We start from the raw sequence: 21,615 nt of genomic DNA on the forward strand, positions 1-21,615 counted from the left end.
CAATTTATATCCTAAAATTCCTCTGATATCCTCCACTGCTGCCGTTTTCAAGCTTGCATGCACACACAGGAAACACACACACACAAATGCACGCCCAATGGCAAGCAAGGGGTGCGCATTAGCATCACTACATCCGCTAATATTGCTACATCCGCTAGCGTCACGACCTCTGCTGGCGGACTTTGTAAATGTGTAAATGACATTGTTTCGAGTCGGGTTTACTGACAATAGGGATGTAGATATTTTTCCACGTCCTGGATATTTCACCTCTAACAAATGCAGGGGGTCAGCATTTCCAACAAAAATTGCACAAGGAAAGCAGTTTGACGTTAAAATTGATTGCAACATATGTCTTGTTTGCACTGCTCCTATCATTTCATTTTACACAGGTTCAGTGTGTACAATTTCGCTGAAAGGGATCTGTTGGCTGAAATTGAATACAACATAATCCTAGTTATTTTTTCACTAATGTGTGATCATCTAAACTGAAAACGATCACAGGTTCTCTTTCAACTTCAACTTCACTTCTTGATGTGGTTGAATTCTACACACTTGAACCTTTAATAGATTTTTAATCTATCTATCTTCAATTTAAAATTGTTTCCTGCCTCTCCTCTACTCTCCTTGCCTCTCCTCAACTAGAGCCAGGTATAATCGGGCCGCCTACTGTGTCCTCAAACACCTCCTCCATCTCTCTAAGGTGGCCTGCGCCTCCTGGTCAGGTGTTCTTGTACAGGTTGGAGTTGCACGATGGTAGAAGGCTGTTGACGACCAATGTCACAAACACCTTTGCTGTGTTGTCAGAGCTGACCTCTGGTACTAACCACAACATAACCGTCGTTGCTGTAGCTGGAGACAATAAGACCCAAGGAGACCCTTACACTTTCACTTCATTCACAAGTAAGCTCCATTTCCTGTCGTCAACATCTGCCGATTAAACATACACAGTTGCGGTTTCCTGATTCATTTTGATAAAACTCGTGTTTGTAACAGTTAAAGTTATTCCAGCAAAAAAAAAAGTGAATCATTGTCAACATCTAAAACTAAAAAGATGCTGAATCTATCAGCAGTACATGTAAATATAGTTTTTAACGCACCTAAATGTAAGAATGAAGACATTTTTAAGAGGTTATGAATGTAAAGTACTTTTCTGGTATTTTAATGTTAGTTAATTTATCTTTATTTTCAATTAATTATCCGTGTATAGAGACCACTCTCCAGTTATTGTTGCCCTGTTTAATACTAATTCATATCAATAAACCTCTAAATGTCCTTACAATATATATAAACCTTTTGTTAATTGTTTATGCAATTGTTTATGCATCTGACCATTACTACTGTCAAACATTAGTCACCATATTATCTGCCCTACCTGAGGATAGTGAAGTACAATAAAAAAATCCTCAGGTCCCTCGAAACAGGGCGCCACAAAAGGATAGACGTCTCTTTCTCTTGATGTGATTTACTTGATTTTGTACTGTAATAGTATTTTTCATAACGTATTACTTATGCTAAGCACCGACAAAAACTGCATATCATACTGTGGCATTTCTTTTATTACATAACCCTTTGCTGTATTTGCCGCAGTGCCCAAAGCAGTGACTAACCTCACGGTGAGCGATGTGAACACAACCGCGATCCGACTTACGTGGCTCAGACAAAGTGATTATAAGCCTTCCTACTCCTACGTGGTCATGGCGCTCCAGAATGCCACAGAGGTTCAGAAGAATCGAACAGGGACGGAGTCTTACACCTTCTCCGATCTGAGGCCTGGAAATCTGTACACCTTTTATGTGTTTACATATGTGGAAGAGGTGAAGTCTTCAGGGGAAAACACATCAAATTATACAAGTATGTCTTCAAAGTTTCTGATATGTGTATACATACAGTATGTGAATGCATTTGCTCTTCCATAGTGTTATGAAAAAAGCTAAAAATCCAAAGGCAGCCGATGGATTTGAATCTCCAAAAACATAGGATCCTACAATTTTCTACAAAGATGGATGAGGCCTTTCTATTTCCAACTGCTATACAAATATTAAGCCTAAATATCCTTATCATATATGTCTTATCATATCAAATCAAAGTTATGAAGTACAAAGTCACATTTTGAGCACAAAACAAATATTGACAGCATATTGACACCCTGTGTTCTTATTTGTTTTCCCCTTATGTGTGGAAGGTGTCATTCAGACAATTTCACATGAAAACAGACTTATTTTGCATATCGTCAGTGTCTCATCTGGTTTATTTTCTCAGGACCGGACTCTGTGACCAGGCTGAGACAGGCAGGAATCACCACAAATGCAGTGACCTTGGTGTGGGAGCAGCCGAACAGCAAAACTGGCCAATCATATGTGGTGCTTGTGACCCAAAACTCCTCCTCTTTTCCTGAAGTTCAAGTTTTCAACACAACATTCACAAGCACCGGACTTTCATCAGGGAGCAACACCAGCTTCACTGTCACGACTCAGACAACTGATGGCACTCCAGCAGCTCCTGTGACAGTTTACTACTTCACACGTGTGTACTGGGTATTAGTACTCTCTCACAGATACTGTCTATGACTGTAAATGTACATAAATCTGCCTAGGAAGGAAAATAAGAAAATTTCAATAAATTTAAACTTATTTAGATTAACATTATTCCTTTCCTTTAGCGGGCACAAAAATGAGCACAGCTAATTTCAGAGTCTTAGAGGTGATATAAGTTACTGTTTTCAAATGCTTTCTTTCTATTTTTAGGGCCTTATAGCATTACTGGGTTGAAGGTTGGAACCTTAAACACGACCACTGGACGTCTGGTTTGGAGTGAACCTCAGAATTACAAGAGTGAATATAAGTATCGTGTTGAGACGACAGGCTGCAGATCCCAAAACCAAACCGTTCCAGAAGAAGCTGCTGTGATCTCAGAGCTCACACCTGGGACAAACTGCACCTTCTGTGTTTTCGTCATTGCAGCGGATGGCACTGAAGGAGAGGAAAACTGCACCTCACAGTACACTGGTAAGAATCCCACCTGTCACTTCTCGTTCTTTATTTCACATTGACAAAGTGTTTGGTTATCTTTAATCTCTCCTTCTCTATATATGAACAGAACCTGAGACAGTACAAGTCAGTCTCTCCAGTCAAGGCTCCAATAGTTCAGTCCTGGTGTCGTGGACCAAACCTCCTGGGAAGGTGGAACATTTTAAGGTTCATCTAAACAGCACGTCTTCAACTTTCAAAGAAGAAGTGCTGAACTCTACCAGCAACTCCTCTCTGTTTGAGGGCCTGCATGCAGGGACACTTTACAGTGCCAGAGTCTTCACATGTAGTGGACCCTTCAATGCATCATCTGAATACATCCATAATGCAACTTGTGAGTATGATATATATATATATATATATGTATATTTAAGATTTGACCATGCAAAGCGCTTTTTTGTACAGGTTTGCCTTCACCCATTCACACTTTAGTATTAGGAATGGGGGACACACTGGGTTCGAACAACGGTCCCACTGTTAAGTGGACAAGCCTCTATCTCCTGAGCCACAGCTGCCTCATTTACTTCACAGTAGGAATGACAGAGACATATTCTTGGACTTTTGTTATTCGTCACTTTTACATGTGTGATATAAACGTGTCATCTCGTAGCAACACATGATGACACAAGTATTGATGGTGCTTTTAAGGACATGATGCACAATGACATGTGTCTCTTCTCTAGCATAACACAGGCTCTACCGCGTGACAGTACTTGTGTTTGGAAGGACAATAATATTAAATATGTTTCAGTTTGGTGAATGAGAACATGACTCTCCGTGTTGAAGTTAACATGCTTCACCTCCACCCCCACAGTCCCAAACCCCCCCGGGTCAGTCGAGGTCCTGACAAGAACAACCAGCTCCCTTGAAGTCAGGTGGGGGGAAGCTCCTCTGATGAAAGCTCCATCGTTCTTCTACAAACTGACTCACACTCCATCTCACGGAGGAGGATACAACACCTCCAACACCTCCAACACCAGCCACACTCTTGACTTCCTTCTTTCTGGGACGTCCTACAACATCTCCATCGCCACCGTGGGACCCATGGATTTTGAGAGTGAGAAGGTTCACATCTACATGGTTACTACAAGTAAGGATTTTATTTCTTTACCCAAGCACTGTCAACTTTCACCTTTACTATCGGGAGTAAAGTTTACATCTCTCCAGTTCTTTCAAACAATCAGGACCCAGAACTAAAACCCAATATGTAAAACAACCAAAAACCTTTTACATAAGGCAGCACAGCTAATTTGACAGGATATGAAATAGAAGTTGCTATAATGTTTTTTAATGAACTCTCCATTTTTATGTTTTTAGGGCCTCACAGCATTACTGGGTTGAAGGTTGAAACCTTAAACACGACCACTAGACGTCTGGTTTGGAGTGGACCTCAGAATTACAAGAGTGAATATAAGTATCGTGTTCAGACGACAGGCTGCAGCTCCCAAAACCAAACCGTTCAAGAAAAAGCTGCTGTGATCTCAGAGCTCACACCTGGGACAAACTGCACCTTCTGTGTTTTCGTCATTGCAGCGGATGGCACTGAAGGAGAGGAAAACTGCACCTCACAGTACACTGGTAAGAATCCCACCTGTCACTTCTCGTTCTTTATTTCACATTGTCAAAGTGTTTGGTTATCTTTAATCTCTCCTTCTCTGTTTATGATCAGAACCTGAGACAGTACAAGTCAGTCTCTCCAGTCAAGGCTCCAATCGTTCAGTCCTGGTGACGTGGACCAAACCTCCTGGGAAGGTGGAACATTTTAAGGTTCATCTCAATAGCACGTCTTCAACTTTAGAGGAAAAAGAGCTGAACTCTACCAGCAACTCCTCTCTGTTTGAGGGCCTGCATGCAGGGACACTTTACAGTGCCAGAGTCTTCACATGTAGTGGACCCTTCAATGCATCATCTGAATACATCCATAATGCAACTTGTGAGTATGATATATATATATATATATATATGTATATTTAAGATTTGACCATGCAAAGCGCTTTTTTGTACAGGTTTACCTTCACCCATTCACACTTTAGTATTAGGAATGGGGGACACACTGGGTTCGAACAACGGTCCCACTGTTAAGTGGACAAGCCTCTATCTCCTGAGCCACAGCTGCCTCATTTACTTCACAGTAGGAATGACAGAGACATATTCTTGGACTTTTGTTATTCGTCACTTTTACATGTGTGATATAAACGTGTCATCTCGTAGCAACACATGATGACACAAGTATTGATGGTGCTTTTAAGGACATGATGCACAATGACATGTGTCTCTTCTCTAGCATAACACAGGCTCTACCGCATGACAGTACTTGTGTTTGGAAGGACAATAATATTAAATATGTTTCAGTTTGGTGAATGAGAACATGACTCTCCGTGTTGAAGTTAACATGCTTCACCTCCACCCCCACAGTCCCAAACCCCCCCGGGTCAGTCGAGATCCTGAGAAGAACAACCAGCTCCATTGAAGTCAGGTGGGGGGAAGCTCCTCTGATGACAGCTCCATCGTTCTTCTACAAACTGACTCACACTCCATCTCACGGAGGAGGATACAACACCTCCAACACCTCCAACACCAGCCACACTCTTGACTCCCTTCTTTCTGGGACGTCCTACAACATCTCCATCGCCACCGTGGGACCCATGGATTTTGAGAGTGAGAAGGTTCACATCTACATGGTTACTACAAGTAAGGATTTTATTTCTATACCCAAGCACTGTCAACTTTCACCTTTACTATCGGGAGTCAAGTTTACATCTCTCCAGTTCTTTCAAACAATCAGGACCCAGAACTAAAACCCAATATGTAAAACAACCAAAAACCTTTTACATAAGGCAGCACAGCTAATTTGACAGGATATGAAATAAAAGTTGCTCTAATGTTTTTTAATGAACTCTCCATTTTTATGTTTTTAGGGCCTCACACCATTACTGGGTTGAAGGTTGAAACCTTAAACACGACCACTGTAGGTCTGGTTTGGAGTGAACCTCAGAATTACAAGAGTGAATATAAGTATCGTGTTCAGACGACAGGCTGCAGCTCCCAAAACCAAACCGTTCAAGAAAAAGCTGCTGTGATCTCAGAGCTCACACCTGGGACAAACTGCACCTTCTGTGTTTTCGTCATTGCAGCGAATGGCACTGAAGGAGAGGAAAACTGCACCTCACAGTACACTGGTAAGAATCCCACCTGTAACTTCTCGTTCTTTATTTCACATTGTCAAAGTGTTTGGTTATCTTTAATCTCTCCTTCTCTGTTTATGATCAGAACCTGAGACAGTACAAGTCAGTCTCTCCAGTCAAGGCTCCAATCGTTCAGTCCTGGTGACGTGGACCAAACCTCCTGGGAAGGTGGAACATTTTAAGGTTCATCTCAACAGCACGTCTTCAACTTTCAAAGAAGAAGTGCTGAACTCTACCAGCAACTCCTCTCTGTTTGAGGGCCTGTCTGCAGGGACACTTTACAGTGCCAGAGTCTTCACATGTAGTGGACCCTTCAATGCATCATCTGAATACATCCATAATGCAACTTGTGAGTATGATATATATATATATATATATGTATATTTAAGATTTGACCATGCAAAGCGCTTTTTTGTACAGGTTTACCTTCACCCATTCACACTTTAGTATTAGGAATGGGGGACACACTGGGTTCGAACAACGGTCCCACTGTTAAGTGGACAAGCCTCTATCTCCTGAGCCACAGCTGCCTCATTTACTTCACAGTAGGAATGACAGAGACATATTCTTGGACTTTTGTTATTCGTCACTTTTACATGTGTGATATAAACGTGTGATCTCGTAGCAACACATGATGACACAAGTATTGATGGTGCTTTTAAGGACATGATGCACAATGACATGTGTCTCTTCTCTAGCATAACACAGGCTCTACCGCATGACAGTACTTGTGTTTGGAAGGACAATAATATTAAATATGTTTCAGTTTGGTGAATGAGAACATGACTCTCCGTGTTGAAGTTAACATGCTTCACCTCCACCCCCACAGTCCCAAACCCCCCCGGGTTAGTCGTGGTCCTGAGAAGAACAACCAGCTCCATTGAAGTCAGGTGGGGGGAAGCTCCTCTGATGAAAGCTCCATCGTTCTTCTACAAACTGACTCACACTCCATCTCACGGAGGAGGATACAACACCTCCAACACCTCCAACACCAGCCACACTCTTGACTTCCTTCTTTCTGGGACGTCCTACAACATCTCCATCGCCACCGTGGGACCCATGGATTTTGAGAGTGAGAAGGTTCACATCTACATGGTTACTACAAGTAAGGATTTTATTTCTATACCCAAGCACTGTCAACTTTCACCTTTACTATCGGGAGTAAAGTTTACATCTCTCCAGTTCTTTCAAACAATCAGGACCCAGAACTAAAACCCAATATTCAAAACAACCAAAAACCTTTTACATAAGGCAGCACAGCTAATTTGACAGGATATGAAATAAAAGTTGCTCTAAAGTTGCTGTTTTTCTCTCCATTTTTCTGTTTTTAGGGCCTCACAGCATTACTGGGTTGAAGGTTGAAACCTTAAACACGACCACTCGACGTCTGGTTTGGAGTGAACCTCTGAAGTACAAGAGTGAATATAAGTATCGTGTTCAGACGACAGGCTGCAGATCCCAAAACCAAACCGTTCAAGAAAAAGCTGCTGTGATCTCAGAGCTCACACCTGGGACAAACTGCACCTTCTGTGTTTTCGTCATTGCAGCGGATGGCACTGAAGGAGAGGAAAACTGCACCTCACAGTACACTGGTAAGAATCCCACCTGTAACTTCTCGTTCTTTATTTCACATTGTCAAAGTGTTTGGTTATCTTTAATCTCTCCTTCTCTGTTTATGATCAGAACCTGAGACAGTACAAGTCAGTCTCTCCAGTCAAGGCTCCAATCGTTCAGTCCTGGTGACGTGGACCAAACCTCCTGGGAAGGTGGAACATTTTAAGGTTCATCTCAACAGCACGTCTTCAACTTTCAAAGAAGAAGAGCTGAACTCTACCAGCAACTCCTTTCTGTTTGAGGGCCTGTCTGCAGGGACACTTTACAGTGCCAGAGTCTTCACATGTAGTGGACCCTTCAATGCATCATCTGAATACATCCATAATGCAACTTGTGAGTATGATATATACATATATTTAAGATTTTACCTTGTAAAGCGCTTTATTGTACAGGTTTGCTTTGTCCCATTCACACTTTAGTATTAGGAATGGGGGAAACTGGGTTCGAACCTCGGTCCCACTGTTAAGTGGACAAGCCTCTATCTCCTGAGCCACAGCTGCCTCATTTACTTCACAGTAGGAACGACAGAGACATATTCTTGGACTTTTGTTATTCGTCACTTTTACATGTGTGATATAAACGTGTCATCTTGCAGCAACACATGATGACACAAGTATTGATGGTGCATTTAAGGACATGATGCACAATGACATGTGTCACTTCTCAAGCATAACAGATTCTACCGCGTGACAGCACTTGTGTTTGGAAGGACAATAATATTAGACATGTTTCAGTTTGGTGAATGCGAACATGACTCTCCGTGTTGAAGTTAACATGCTTCACCTCCACCCCCACAGTCCCAAACCCCCCCGGGTTAGTCGTGGTCCTGAGAAGAACAACCAGCTCCATTGAAGTCAGGTGGGGGGAAGCTCCTCTGATGACAGCTCCATCGTTCTTCTACAAACTGACTCACACTCCATCTCACGGAGGAGGATACAACACCTCCAACACCTCCAACACCAGCCACACTCTTGACTTCCTTCTTTCTGGGACGTCCTACAACATCTCCATCGCCACCGTGGGACCCATGGATTTTGAGAGTGAGAAGGTTCACATCTACATGGTTACTACAAGTAAGGATTTTATTTCTTTACCCAAGCACTGTCAACTTTCACCTTTACTATCGGGAGTAAAGTTTACATCTCTCACATATTTTTCAAACAATCAGGACCCCAAACTAAAAGTCAATATGCAAACAACCAACACCTTTGACGTAAGAGAGGCACATCTAATTTGACAGGATATGAAATAAAAGTTGCTCTAATGTTTTTTAATGAACTCTCCATTTTTCTGTTTTTAGGGCCTCACAGCATTACTGGGTTGAAGGTTGAAACCTTAAACACGACCACTGTAGGTCTGGTTTGGAGTGAACCTCAGAATTACAAGAGTGAATATAAGTATCGTGTTCAGACGACAGGCTGCAGCTGCCAAAACCAAACCGTTCAAGAAAAAGCTGCTGTGATCTCAGAGCTCACACCTGGGACAAACTGCACCTTCTGTGTTTTCGTCATTGCAGCGGATGGCACTGAAGGAGAGGAAAACTGCACCTCACAGTACACTGGTAAGAATCCCACCTGTAACTTCTCGTTCTTTATTTCACATTGTCAAAGTGTTTGGTTATCTTTAATCTCTCCTTCTCTGTTTATGATCAGAACCTGAGACAGTACAAGTCAGTCTCTCCAGTCAAGGCTCCAATCGTTCAGTCCTGGTGTCGTGGACCAAACCTCCTGGGAAGGTGGAACATTTTAAGGTTCATCTCAACAGCACGTCTTCAACTTTAGAGGAAAAAGAGCTGAACTCTACCAGCAACTCCTTTCTGTTTGAGAGCCTGTCTGCAGGGACACTTTACAGTGCCAGAGTCTTCACATGTAGTGGACCCTTCAATGCATCATCTGAATACATCCATAATGCAACTTGTGAGTATGATATTTAGATGCACTATTTGTCGACAGTAATGTGATGCCTCCAAGGAAGGTTTTGTGTTATTCCCCTATCAATTGAATTTACACAAATCATGTTAATGTTGATGTTTTTGAAAAAATGCTGTTTTAGTTTTCAGCTTTTTGTTAGTTTAAATATACTAGCTCAAAATCTTGATGGTGCATTTATGGACAGGATGCACAATGGCTTGATGATGTGCACAAGTACTCATGTGGAGAGGCAATATAAAACATGTTTCAGTTTGATGAATTAGAACATGATTCATCGAACACCTCCACCTCCACAGTCCCAAACCCCCCCGGGTCAGTCGAGGTCCTGAGAAGAACAACCAGCTCCATTGAAGTCAGGTGGGGGGAAGCTCCTCTGATGACAGCTCCATCGTTCTTCTACAAACTGACTCACACTCCATCTCACGGAGGAGGATACAACACCTCCAACACCACCAGCCACACATTTGACTCCCTGCTTCCTGGGACGTCCTACAACATCTCCATCACCACCGTCGGAGTCATGGGTTTTGAGAGCAAGAAGATTCACATCTACATGGTTACTACAAGTAAGTGTTATTTCTGTACCCAAATACTGTCACCTTTCACCTTTACTGTCTGGAGTACATCTAACAAATATCTTTTACACCATCAGCCGAGTTGCGTGTGGAGTCTGTCGTGGCTTGTATGACTCAAGAGGACCACATCACAGTTGCATGGGATCCTGTTAAATACACAGGAAGCTTTTATTATCGTTTCAAGTGGACAAACCGCCATGGGCTCCAAAATATCACAACGCAGAATACCACGTATACGATATACGACCTGGATCCTGGCAGCCGACATAACTTTAGTGTCACCCCGGAGATCTCTGACGGGAATCCGGGCATCACAACAATGAATTCCAGCTGCACAAGTACGGTCATAACTGCTTTTTTAAATTAACGTTTTTTTAAAGTTTTAAATAATTGTGTATTTCATCAGTGCATGTATGAAAAACTGAGTGTTGTCGGTTTGTTTTAGGTGTGATGATGGTTAGAAAGTGTTTCATTCTATTTTGAAGCTTACGTTGCTGACAGTGATCTCATCAGAATAATATATTTTAATGTAATTGTCTGTTTAACTAAGGCATTATTGGTGCTACACTAAAATACACACATTTCTGTTTGACGCTGCAGATGCAAGCCGGGTGAACAACTTAAAATGTGAAGGTCCAAACGAACCCGAGGCAAAAATCATCCTTTCCTGGAACAAACCCAGGGGCCAGCACTCCGGCTTACGGGTCACTACCAATGACAGCAACTTCGTAATCTTGACAAACACCTCATATAATTATACTGTGCTCTACCTTCATCACAATACTAAATGCAGGCAGACTGTGGAGACACTGAGCTGTGGACTGCCCAGCCCTCCTGTGTCTTGTGAGAGCTTAACAGGCATTACAGGTAGGACGTTATGCATTATGAGAGCACAGCTTTAGAATACAAATGCTAATGCAAGGTTTTTTAAGAATTTGTGACACATACAACAAATGTTTTTAAAGCCCTGCGCCTCTGTGACAGCCATTGTTAACACGTTGGCTCAAGAACTCCAAGGGCGAATTTCTTCAAATTTGGTACAAACATTCAGTCTGGCTCAAAGATGAACTGATTAGATTTCAGTATCCAAAGGTCAAGTTCACTTTAACCTCACAGTGCACATGGTTTGCCTTGTGAATGCAACATCTCAGAAACACCCCAGGGGAAATCTCACACATTTTGTTCAAACATTCACATTGATCTCACACATGAGCTTGACCTGATTTTGGCGGTCAAAGGTCAAGGTCACTGTGACCTTGTGAGCGCAAGTTTTTAGCAATATTCCAAGTGAATTTCTTCAGATTTGTTAAAAAACGTTCACTTGAACTCGAACATGAACTGATTTGATTCGAGGTGATAGAACCCAATTTCTTCCTTGTGAACGCGTTATCTTAAGAACGCCTCAAATGTTCACTTAGACTCACAGATCAACTGATAAGCTTTATGTGGTGAAAGTTGCCTTCCACATTAGCCTAACAGAACATGCGTTGGGCCTCTCGAACGTGATGTCTCAAGTCTGTCTTCAGGGAATCTCTTAAAACTATGACCAGTTGTCAATGGTCTCAAATTTCGCTCAGTAGATTTCAGAGGTTAAAGGTCAAAGATCACAGTGACCTCATATGAGTCTGGACAAAATGTAGGTAGACTGACAATAAAATGATATGGTTAGCGTATCATTTGTTTTTTATTTGCTGTATTCTCTTTGCAGCTTTTCTTTAATATTTTTATGTGATATTTTCTCTTTTGTAATTTTCAAAAGATCCTCCAATCCCACCCAACTATGAGGAACTGTTGGAGTTGACTGGGAAGACACACAACCAGTTCTCCCTTCAGATCAACAGAGAACTGCTGGATAACACCAAAGGGCCAGTCACACATGTTGGCGTGCTGGTGACAAATCACCCTGCTGGTGGGTTTCTCTTTTTTTTCTTTAATGTCAGGATATCAAATTTGAATGGCTTCTGATTTGTATCCTGGAGATCAATTTGTTAGGTCCTAAGTGTTTCTCACTGTTATCTTTATTCTTTTCACATATTTAAGACAAAAACTTTCAAAAGCCAGTTAGTGTATTTGCTCATTTCATAATTTCTGTCCTTTCAGATGTTGACACTTCAAATTTGAATAAGTACATGGGGAACACTTATGATCAGTGGAGGGATGGGGACACTCCAATGTACCTGGCAACAGTCAAAGAGACCAACCCTCAGTCCCGCAGTGGAGGGAACACACTGGATATAGAAGTAGGAGATCAAACTAAATGGAATGGCTACACTAATGGTGCTCTGGAAGCCACTGGACAATACCAGTAAGGACTAAATATGACACTGTGTACATTACCTTAACTTCTTAATTATTGCTGTGAGACTTTTTCATCAAAATGTAAAATTGTAAAATGACAAAGGGCTGAATGAGCAACACATAGATCTATTATTATTATATATTATTATGCATCTGGTGTCTGTGGTGAAACTCCTGCACCGACAAACCAGAAGCAGTGAGTTACCTGAGCTGTAGAGGGAGCAACTGTGTATCGAGATGAAGAACACCACAGCAAGTCGGACCATGGTGAAAAGAATAACTTAGGAAGTGTCAGAGGAAAGTTTGTGATGTTCCAGTCTAAAGCAGCATGGCACTCAGCAGAGCATATACCTCAACCAAGGCCCCTACTTCACAATGCTTCAGAAAGTGACAATACAAATTCCTAGAACTGTCCCTTTGCCCGGCTTGCCAAAAATCATTATCGCGCTTCCCCTGTTAACCATATTTCTGTCCATTACATCAGAAATAGTTTGGAATGCACACACTCATAGATCAGTCACCTAAATAGGTCCGATTTTTGTTCATGAAGATCAGTGTAGTGCCTGCTCAACCAGATGTGCTAGCAAGCAATCCATATAGGGAGTCCAGAGGCCTCCTGCAGTGTGCAGATTCTGTTCCGACATGGCCTGTAGCTTCATTTCCCCCACTCTCTCCTCATGTCCTGGTTAAGCTGTCCTTTCAATAAAGGCAAAAAGAAAAGGCCAATGTAGATTCGGCCTTTTAGAGTCAAAGTGTCAAATCACAGAGTGATAAGATAAATGTTAAAGTTGGATTTTAAATCTCTTATCCTGCAGATATGCCATCGTGTTGTTCACCAATGTGACTCTGACTCAGGGTGAGCTTGTGAACCCTGAAGAGTCTCTGGCCTCAGTAACAAAGCTCTTCACTGTTGTTATACTCCCACAAAACCCAGGTAAAATCATACAACCTTGTTTTCTGTCTTAGTTTTTTATTCTCCATGAAACTGTCTTTTTCTGAAATTTCCGTTGTCTCTCTGATGAACCTTTGATTCCAGCTGTCATTGGCGTTGCTGTCGGAGCAACACTTGGAATTTTTTGCGTTCTTTTCATCATCCTCATCGGCTTCATAATCTACTGGAAAAGGTTGGCAGCTGCCATCCTTGATATAAATGATGTATTATATCAACATTATGTCCGTTTGATTAAAAATCTATTCTAAACTCACCGTTTATGTTTTGTAGGTTTAACAGAAAAGAGCCGTCAGACATCCAGATTCAATCCATGAGGTAAGGGGTTTCATCGTTGCCAGTTTACTTCAAGTTTAAAGTAAATTGACAAGAGTAGTGGTTGTCAGTCAATGTTTCTTTTTCCTCTTTCCTTTTCCAGAGCCAAAGTGTAAGTAAAAAATCCTATAAATAAGAAAAAGTGGTCATATCTATCAAGTGTCACACACAATTCAGAACAGTGTGAACTGTACTGAAGTGGTTCTCAGAACATTTCTCACTTTATCTCTGGTGTCCGTGTGAGCAGGAGTGTGGCTGTGAGGATCGAGGACTACGAGCGGTACTACAAGAAGCAGAGGGCAGACTCCAACTGTGGCTTCGCTGAAGAGTTTGAGGTGAAATATAAATGCAGTCAGCCAGGGCTCCTGATATATGCAGCTATTCAAAGCACACAAACAAATATTTAGTCAGTTAGTAATTCTCTTTTTTTTTTTTTTAACCTCTGTTAATTGATTTTGAACAGTTTTATAGCCTAGCGCCAAAAAAAGCATACACAACAGATACACAATACGGCATCCATCCATCCAATCATTAACCATTCATTTCTCCCGTCCTTTCTTAAGGACCTGAAGGCCGTTGGTACCGGTCAGTCGAGGACGAGCGCTCTGACCATAGAGAACAAGTCCAAGAACCGCTACAACAACGTGCTTCCATGTGAGTCACCTTGACAGCTCCACCTCGGCGGCTCTCAACAGTAACACTGCTTAAATCATCGCCCGACATTGGTGTACCTGCTTCTATAACCCTATTTTTGTTTGGACATTTAATAACTGTTATCATGCATCTTGTAGTTCAGAGTTTATAGGGAAATACGCTGAAATCATTTCTATTGATTTCCATTCATTAACCTCTTTTGTCGCCTCCTAGACGACTTTTCTCGGGTGAAACTCTCTATCATCCATGGAAGTCCATTCGATGACTACATCAATGCTAACTACATGCCGGTGCGTACTGACACTCTCTGCGTCATCGCTTCAGAATTTAACAACATAACTGCTCATTCTTTTGCTTCATGCAGTGATGTTCAAACTATTCCACCTTCGTCCACATTGAATCCAAGAGAAAGCTGAACGGGACGAATGTGTCGTGTTCTGTGATGATGTTTTTTTGTTCGGCAGGGTTACAACTCCAGGAAGGAGTTTATTGCAGCTCAGGGTCCTTTGCCCATCACAATCAGCGATTTCTGGAGGATGATATGGGAGAAGAATGTACTGACCCTGGTGATGCTGACACGCTGCAACGAACAGGGACGAGTGAGTACAGACAAAAACGTATACACCTGTGCAGAGGCCCAACAGTTCCCTTGAATTCAATCACCAAATTGCGAACCCTCATAGATATCAGCTATCAGATCCCTCAATATGCCTGAAAATGCACTATCTCACGATACTAAATAGGCTTAAGAAAAAATCCTAGGTCCGCATCTTTGTCCAGATTCATCCTAAAACTAAAAATGTTGTTTCAAACCGACTAGAATGAGCTCATACCGCCACCAGGGCCGTGGCCAAAGCCCAACAGTCCCCTTACATTAAATGCAGGCACATGAGGGACTGTTTTCTCCTTACAGGTCAAATGTGAGCAGTACTGGGGTTTTGACACCAAGAACTGTGACAACATCACTGTGACAACAACCTCTGACATACCACTGGACGACTGGACCATCAGAGACTTTGACATAAAAAATGTAAGTGGCGACATGTTATACTGTACATATGCAAAGAAAAGCACCTTTTTATCCATCACCTGCCAGTGGTTATTTGGAATCTGTTTTGAGTTGTTGTTGCTCCTCAGGTGAAAACCGCAGAGACACGCTCTGTGCGTCAGTTCCACTTCACGGCCTGGCCGGATCACGGGGTGCCAGAAACCACTGAGCTCCTCATCGACTTCAGACATCTGGTCAGAGAACATATGGACCAGTACTCCAGACACTCTCCTACAGTGGTCCACTGCAGGTCTGACTGAACACACACACTCACACACACACACACACACACACACACACACACACACACACACACACACACACACACACACAAACACACACAAGCATCTGCCTTCAATCCTGTGTAATTTTCTCAGAAACATGAATCTGATGCTCTCCTTCTCTCTCCTGTGTTGTCTACCTTGTCTCCTCTCAGTGCTGGTGTTGGTCGTACAGGGACCTTCATAGCCATTGACCGTCTGATCTTCCAGATTGAAAGGGACGATAGCGTGGACGTTTATGGCATCGTCCATGATCAGCGCATGCACCGGACCCTTATGGTGCAGACCGAGGTAGGACACGCTCTTGTTCACTGTGGTTTGGATTGCATGTGTCTTCTTTTACATGTTTGGAATGATCCGTGCGCCGCAGCTAAGAAAACATTTTGTATTTGTCGCTCCTGCAGGATCAGTATGTATTCCTAAACCAGTGCGCCATGGACATCATCAGGTCAAGAACTGGAACCAATGTCGATCTAATCTACCAAAACGTCGCTGCGCTTTCTGAATACGAGAACATAAAACCCCAAAAAAGATTGTCCTAAAGACGGATACAGGAATGCATAGGCCAGAGAAGCTGCTCAGGTCAGTCTTTATTCTCTTAGCAATGAGCTGAGCAGACATTGGTAAAAGGGAAGGCTTTAAATAGATTGTGCTGTATTTATTTTTATACCCGTGTCGTTCTCGTTGAGGAACTTGTAGCTTTTCTGGATTTAAATGTGTTTCTTCTGATATTTATTTTCTCAAAAATGTGGCGAAGAATGGTCGTTGAGATTTGAGGGTGGAAATAGTCACATAATCCCCACATTTTTTCAGACTGTGTGTAAAACATCTGTCTTGGATTAGTTTGTATAAGTGATTTATTATTTTCTGCTTGCTTACTACTGTATATGACTTACTGTTGATTGCATTTTTAGCTCAGGTTATTTGTTGGATGCTTGTCAAGGCATTTTACATTCATGTTTGAAAAATTCTGAATGAGAAAAAGTTGGACTGTTCATAGGAAACAATGTTTTCTGCATCATATCTGTTGGAAGATTGTCTGATGCTTTTTGCACCTCTTTTACCAATTTAAACAATGTCTTCGAATAAAGTTGTGTTGTTGTTTGTTGTAGAATACGTTGTATTTGTATGTCCTGTAGTAAATGCACTGGATGCATTCGATTTTCTATACTTTCCACATTTTTACGATTGTACGACTTTTTGGTTGTCAGAGTCTTTGATTATATTTATGCCTGTGCTTTGTGAAACTTTTTAGAACATTTTGCTGTTCATCCTGCATCTGACTGAAGCAGATTCATTTTTAAGATTATGGGTGACATCATTAAACAAAAACTCAGGAACTCAAACAATGAAAAAGGACGTTTTATTGGTTAATGTGCTGTTTAGAAAACCCCTACTGCAACAGTGTGTGTTTTGCATTGTTTTGTCCGTCTTTTCTAAATTGTTAATTCCTAATAGAAACAACAGGGTTACATCACTTCCTGCTGCATATCTGCTCTCTGAGGGGAAACTTCCTGTGATGTTGAAACCACCAAAAGAGCAGAAGCTTAATTTTTTTCCTTCTTAAGGGCAGAATTTTCCACAAAGCGGGTTATGTATTTTATCTTCTAAAGATAAATGATGTGTGCAGTTACCCAGCAGATTGTTTTACAAACACCTATAGCAATCTTCCTAAAACGATTGAAACGCAAAAAACAAGAGTAGCATATAGTCGTTAGGATGTTTTTTGAGATGCTTTATGAAATGCTTGCTGGTACAATGCAAAAGTAGAAATGTTTTAGTAAGGTTTAAATATGTTTATACTGTTCAATTTGTGGAATAAAATGGTATGAAAAGATGCTACTATTTTTTTTCCTAAACATATGTTCATGTGTGTGGCTTGAATCTGTGTAAGTTTGGCATCGATCTCCTCTTGATAAGAATTCATTTGCTTCAATATATATGAATTAAATGCAATAATATAATTTCGCCCCTCGTCATTTGTTGTAAGCTGATGTCACAGAATACAGACAGTTGTGGTTCTGGATACAATTGTACACGCAGACGAATTCTCCACCGAGAAGGTTATGTTTTCACCTATGTCCATTTGTTTGTATGATGAAGACTACGCAAAACCTACTAGACAGATTCTCATGAAACTCATCATCACATGTCAATATCAGGAAATCTGTATCAGGAGCAGGGGACAAATCCACTTTCACTGATTGAAAAAAAGCAGGACTGACAAACATAAATGTGCAATTTTATGCAGCTTGTTTAAATCTAAGGAAGCTATTAGTCCTTGGGAGGTGGTGTGCCCTCCACTGAGAGCCACTCTAGATGAACGCCTGTCATAGAAGCTCTGTACCAGCTGTATTTGACATTACACTCTAGGGTGACTCATTAACCCCAACCCCTAACTGAAGAATTCATCTGCAAATAGTTTCTGAGTTGTGTCAGTCAAATGGAAGATATCAGAGGGATTCTGAGCTGCATGCTGCAGAGGAGGATCGAGAGGTGGTGGTGCTGCACCTCTGCATTATTCAGAGCTCCATTAAGTTTGCAGGTAGCTAAGTGCAGCCCCAGAGGATGAATAAATGATGCCATTTCTGTTTTTTATTTCATGAGGAAAACCACAGAGCGTCTTAGGCATATTTCCAAAAGTTCTTGTTCCACAGCTCTTCCCTCCCATCCAACCTACTCTCTGGACAATACGATGGTGTATTCACAGCAATCATTGTCACACCGTTCAGTAGATGATCCCCACAAGGGGGTAATGTGAGATTTGTCAACATATTGTTTTCATTAAAAGCCTGATGTTTCCCACATGCTCCACCCCCCCACTCCTCATCCTTGCTTCATGTCCGTGATCCACAAGTTGAAAATAGATTTGGCATTTGACCGCCTCTGTTTCGTTTCCTAGTAGTACACTGAGAGTTGAGGCCATTATGACGGGGACCTAACCTGCAAGTGGGAAATTGAAATAGGACAGAAGCTGGTGGAATTAAATGTGCCTGTAAATCCACGGTTATGTATTAGCTTCTGATTGAAGTGTTGATTGTTTTTTTTAGGTGTTTCTGGATATTTTATGGGTTTGTGCTCACAGATAGATTTCCTAAGTGTTCTGTAAATGTGGCTGTTTATGTTTGGCCTGTAGCATAATATCAGCATTGGTTGTGTCACTTTATCTCACTTGGCTAAAGAATGTTTAGGTCGGTAAAGCTGAGATGGACATTCAGTTTGCAGGAAGACACGGTGCAGTCACAATGGTCCCGCAATTCAAGGTAAGAAGACATGAACCACAGAGGAATCAGAGAAAAAGCTGTGAAACTTTGGTGTGGATGCAGATCAGATTTTCTCTGTTAGAAATTTTGACAGGAGACAAAAGTCAAAGATCAGCTGCTTGTTTGGAACCAGAGCTGCTACTGGACCAGATGCTGTGCGGCAATCTCTCCACAGTGAGGCGCCATCATGCCTTCTACTCCTCCGTATTTAAAGGCGGTATCATCGATTAAAAAGTGTTAAAAGAAAAGATGCAAGCCTGTGATATTCTTTTTGACAATATTTATTATCCATTTAATTATCCATACCCTCTCGGAGCTGTGGAATACAATGGCTAATGTTCAATGCATCTTTATCTACATCTATCTATCTATCTATCTATCTATCTATCTATCTATCTATCTATCTATCTATCTATCTATCACTGTCTGTCTGTCTGTATATCTATCCACCAATATTTCTAACTATCCACCAATATTTCTATCTATCTATCTATCTATCTATCTATCTATCTATCTATCTATCTAACCCTAAATAGGATTTCAAATGTAATTCAAATAATTTGAGACTTTTTAAATACTTGATGAATCAACTTCATTTTGGCCCATTAACAAACTTCAAGTCATAATTATGAGATACCAAGTCATTATTTTCAGTTCGTCATTAAAATGGATTTGAATTCCTTCTCATCCCAGTGGCGGAAATGGGTTTTCCATGATGTACGTCACACAAACAACTGGATCTCGACCCTCGGTGTCTCCGCCATTCAAGCAGCAGCAGCAGGTGCAGTGCGCTGCTGCGGCCACAGGTGTCGCCAGAATCTCCCGGTGCGGCGGCCACACAGGCGGGCAGCAGCGGGGCAGATGAGCCGCAGCAGCAGCAGCAGCGGGAGGATCCAGTCGGTCCAGCCTCCACACTCTCCATGTTGAAACACCGCAACTTCTCCTTCAGCCGACTCTGAACCGTCCAGCACAGCCACTGCCCCCGCCGGCTAACAGTCCCGTGCTATGCCCGCTGGACTCTGGAGGAAGCCCGGAAACAACCGCAGGAGCGCCGCTGCCGACGCCGAGTGAGTTGGGTGTTGTACCCGCTGCCTTTCCCTCCAGCCGCCGAAAGATAACTTGCTCCTATTCGAGCTACTTCAACTAAAGTCTGCTCTACGTGCTAACTCGCGCTAACTAGCATATATAACACGGTCTTGTCGAAATAGGGAAGGGTGTGTTTTGTGTCGTATTTCAGAGGCTTTGTGGACATTTTAACGACGCGCTGTTCGGAGGAATGTCTCCAGCCGTCGTAGTAACGTTATCTGTGTGTGTGTGTTAGCTGTCTAGCCCGGTTAGTGGCTAGCGGTACTAGCTAGCTGCATAAAGTAAAAAATCCCATCTCCACGTTAGCGGGTCACGCATGCTGCTGCAGCCGGGGCTGGCACTTGTTTTCACTACGAACCTAAACAATGTGTAGGAGACGAGGTTTCACTTTCATTTCCTCGTATTTGGTCCGTTCCTGCCGCGAGAGCACCGGCGGACCGATGTGTACCAGCGGACCGATGTGTGGGGGAGAACGGACCGGGGCTGCCCCTTGAATAACGGCGCATGTGGCGGAGCAGCAATCGCATCGGAATCACCGCCACACACGCATTGCTGTCAGCGGTGCATACAAAACAACCCCCCAATTACTCAAAACACTTAGTTGTTGTGTCACGAAACGCACGACGTGTTGCACATCGTTTGCATGTGTGTAACGTGAAGACACAATGCCGGTGTGAAAGGTGATTTGAAAGGGAGGTGGGCAGACATTTAAAGGTCAAACAGGATATGCGGTGCAGGCCAAGACATCTTGAGGTTCAACTGGTGTTGTTGGTTTGATGCCAAAGCTGCAACCTTTTGTCGTGTTCACCTCCAGTACCAGCGTTATGACTGTCAACAGGCAGACACCTCTCTCTGCAGAGACCTCCCTCCTTAGGACACTGGGTGATGTTGAGCATTGTTATTAATGGATTGTAAGATTATACACGGGATGTTTTTGTCCATAGTTCAGCTTCAAGAATGAACCAGATAGACAAGCTGCCAATATTGGCTTGTAGCTGTGTGTGTGTGTGTGTGTGTGTGTGTGTGTGTGTACATTTTAGCCAGGGAGAAGAAGACATTACAATACATTCATTGCCTAATGAGTGGCAAACAGAAAACGTGCTCTAAATACACATAACACTACCAAATACTCACAGCATGAACAAATACTTGCAAAACGATTAAATACTCGCAACACAACCAAATACTCAAAACACAACCAAAAGCTCACAATACGGTAAAATGCTCAAAACACAACCAAATGCATACAACACTACCAAATACTCAAAACACAAATAAATGCTCACAACACTTCTAAACACTAACAACAGCCCCAATTACTCTCAACACAACAAGTGCCACTTCACCTCATTTACCTCGGACTATTCTCAGTGCAGACAAATATAGAGGA

At 42.1% G+C, this 21,615-nt stretch overlaps 2 protein-coding genes across 9 annotated transcripts in view; both read left to right on the forward strand.

The window, feature by feature from the left end:
- LOC128445110 (receptor-type tyrosine-protein phosphatase eta) overlaps positions 1 to 17,714 on the forward strand; it is a 40,108-nt gene extending 22,394 nt beyond the window's left edge. For 6 of the 8 annotated variants that reach the window (XM_053427887.1, XM_053427891.1, XM_053427892.1 and 3 more), the window contains 34 exons: positions 643 to 900; positions 1,588 to 1,851; positions 2,260 to 2,523; positions 2,745 to 3,005; positions 3,097 to 3,360; positions 3,841 to 4,116; positions 4,344 to 4,604; positions 4,696 to 4,959; positions 5,442 to 5,717; positions 5,945 to 6,205; positions 6,297 to 6,560; positions 7,041 to 7,316; positions 7,543 to 7,803; positions 7,895 to 8,158; positions 8,623 to 8,898; positions 9,126 to 9,386; positions 9,478 to 9,741; positions 10,053 to 10,322; positions 10,409 to 10,669; positions 10,932 to 11,198; positions 12,091 to 12,240; positions 12,432 to 12,636; positions 13,445 to 13,563; positions 13,666 to 13,753; positions 13,852 to 13,896; positions 13,997 to 14,005; positions 14,141 to 14,228; positions 14,457 to 14,547; positions 14,761 to 14,837; positions 15,012 to 15,146; positions 15,461 to 15,577; positions 15,685 to 15,845; positions 16,032 to 16,167; positions 16,281 to 17,714. In XM_053427887.1, the coding sequence (XP_053283862.1) occupies positions 643 to 900; positions 1,588 to 1,851; positions 2,260 to 2,523; positions 2,745 to 3,005; positions 3,097 to 3,360; positions 3,841 to 4,116; positions 4,344 to 4,604; positions 4,696 to 4,959; positions 5,442 to 5,717; positions 5,945 to 6,205; positions 6,297 to 6,560; positions 7,041 to 7,316; positions 7,543 to 7,803; positions 7,895 to 8,158; positions 8,623 to 8,898; positions 9,126 to 9,386; positions 9,478 to 9,741; positions 10,053 to 10,322; positions 10,409 to 10,669; positions 10,932 to 11,198; positions 12,091 to 12,240; positions 12,432 to 12,636; positions 13,445 to 13,563; positions 13,666 to 13,753; positions 13,852 to 13,896; positions 13,997 to 14,005; positions 14,141 to 14,228; positions 14,457 to 14,547; positions 14,761 to 14,837; positions 15,012 to 15,146; positions 15,461 to 15,577; positions 15,685 to 15,845; positions 16,032 to 16,167; positions 16,281 to 16,418 (6,872 nt within the window). In that variant the 3' untranslated portion in view covers positions 16,419 to 17,714. The remainder of the gene's footprint in view (positions 1 to 642; positions 901 to 1,587; positions 1,852 to 2,259; positions 2,524 to 2,744; positions 3,006 to 3,096; positions 3,361 to 3,840; positions 4,117 to 4,343; positions 4,605 to 4,695; positions 4,960 to 5,441; positions 5,718 to 5,944; positions 6,206 to 6,296; positions 6,561 to 7,040; positions 7,317 to 7,542; positions 7,804 to 7,894; positions 8,159 to 8,622; positions 8,899 to 9,125; positions 9,387 to 9,477; positions 9,742 to 10,052; positions 10,323 to 10,408; positions 10,670 to 10,931; positions 11,199 to 12,090; positions 12,241 to 12,431; positions 12,637 to 13,444; positions 13,564 to 13,665; positions 13,754 to 13,851; positions 13,897 to 13,996; positions 14,006 to 14,140; positions 14,229 to 14,456; positions 14,548 to 14,760; positions 14,838 to 15,011; positions 15,147 to 15,460; positions 15,578 to 15,684; positions 15,846 to 16,031; positions 16,168 to 16,280) is intronic. The other 2 variants (XM_053427888.1, XM_053427889.1) reach the window with 2 other exon arrangements.
- A 2,278-nt stretch (positions 17,715 to 19,992) lies between these two features.
- osbpl5 (oxysterol binding protein-like 5) overlaps positions 19,993 to 21,615 on the forward strand; it is a 38,125-nt gene continuing 36,502 nt past the window's right edge. Inside the window, exon 1 of the mRNA XM_053426874.1 lies at positions 19,993 to 20,206. The gene's annotated coding sequence lies outside the window, so the exon portion shown is untranslated. The remainder of the gene's footprint in view (positions 20,207 to 21,615) is intronic.

This window comes from Pleuronectes platessa, chromosome 7 (assembly GCF_947347685.1).
Source record: "Pleuronectes platessa chromosome 7, fPlePla1.1, whole genome shotgun sequence".
Taxonomy (NCBI): domain Eukaryota; kingdom Metazoa; phylum Chordata; class Actinopteri; order Pleuronectiformes; family Pleuronectidae; genus Pleuronectes; species Pleuronectes platessa.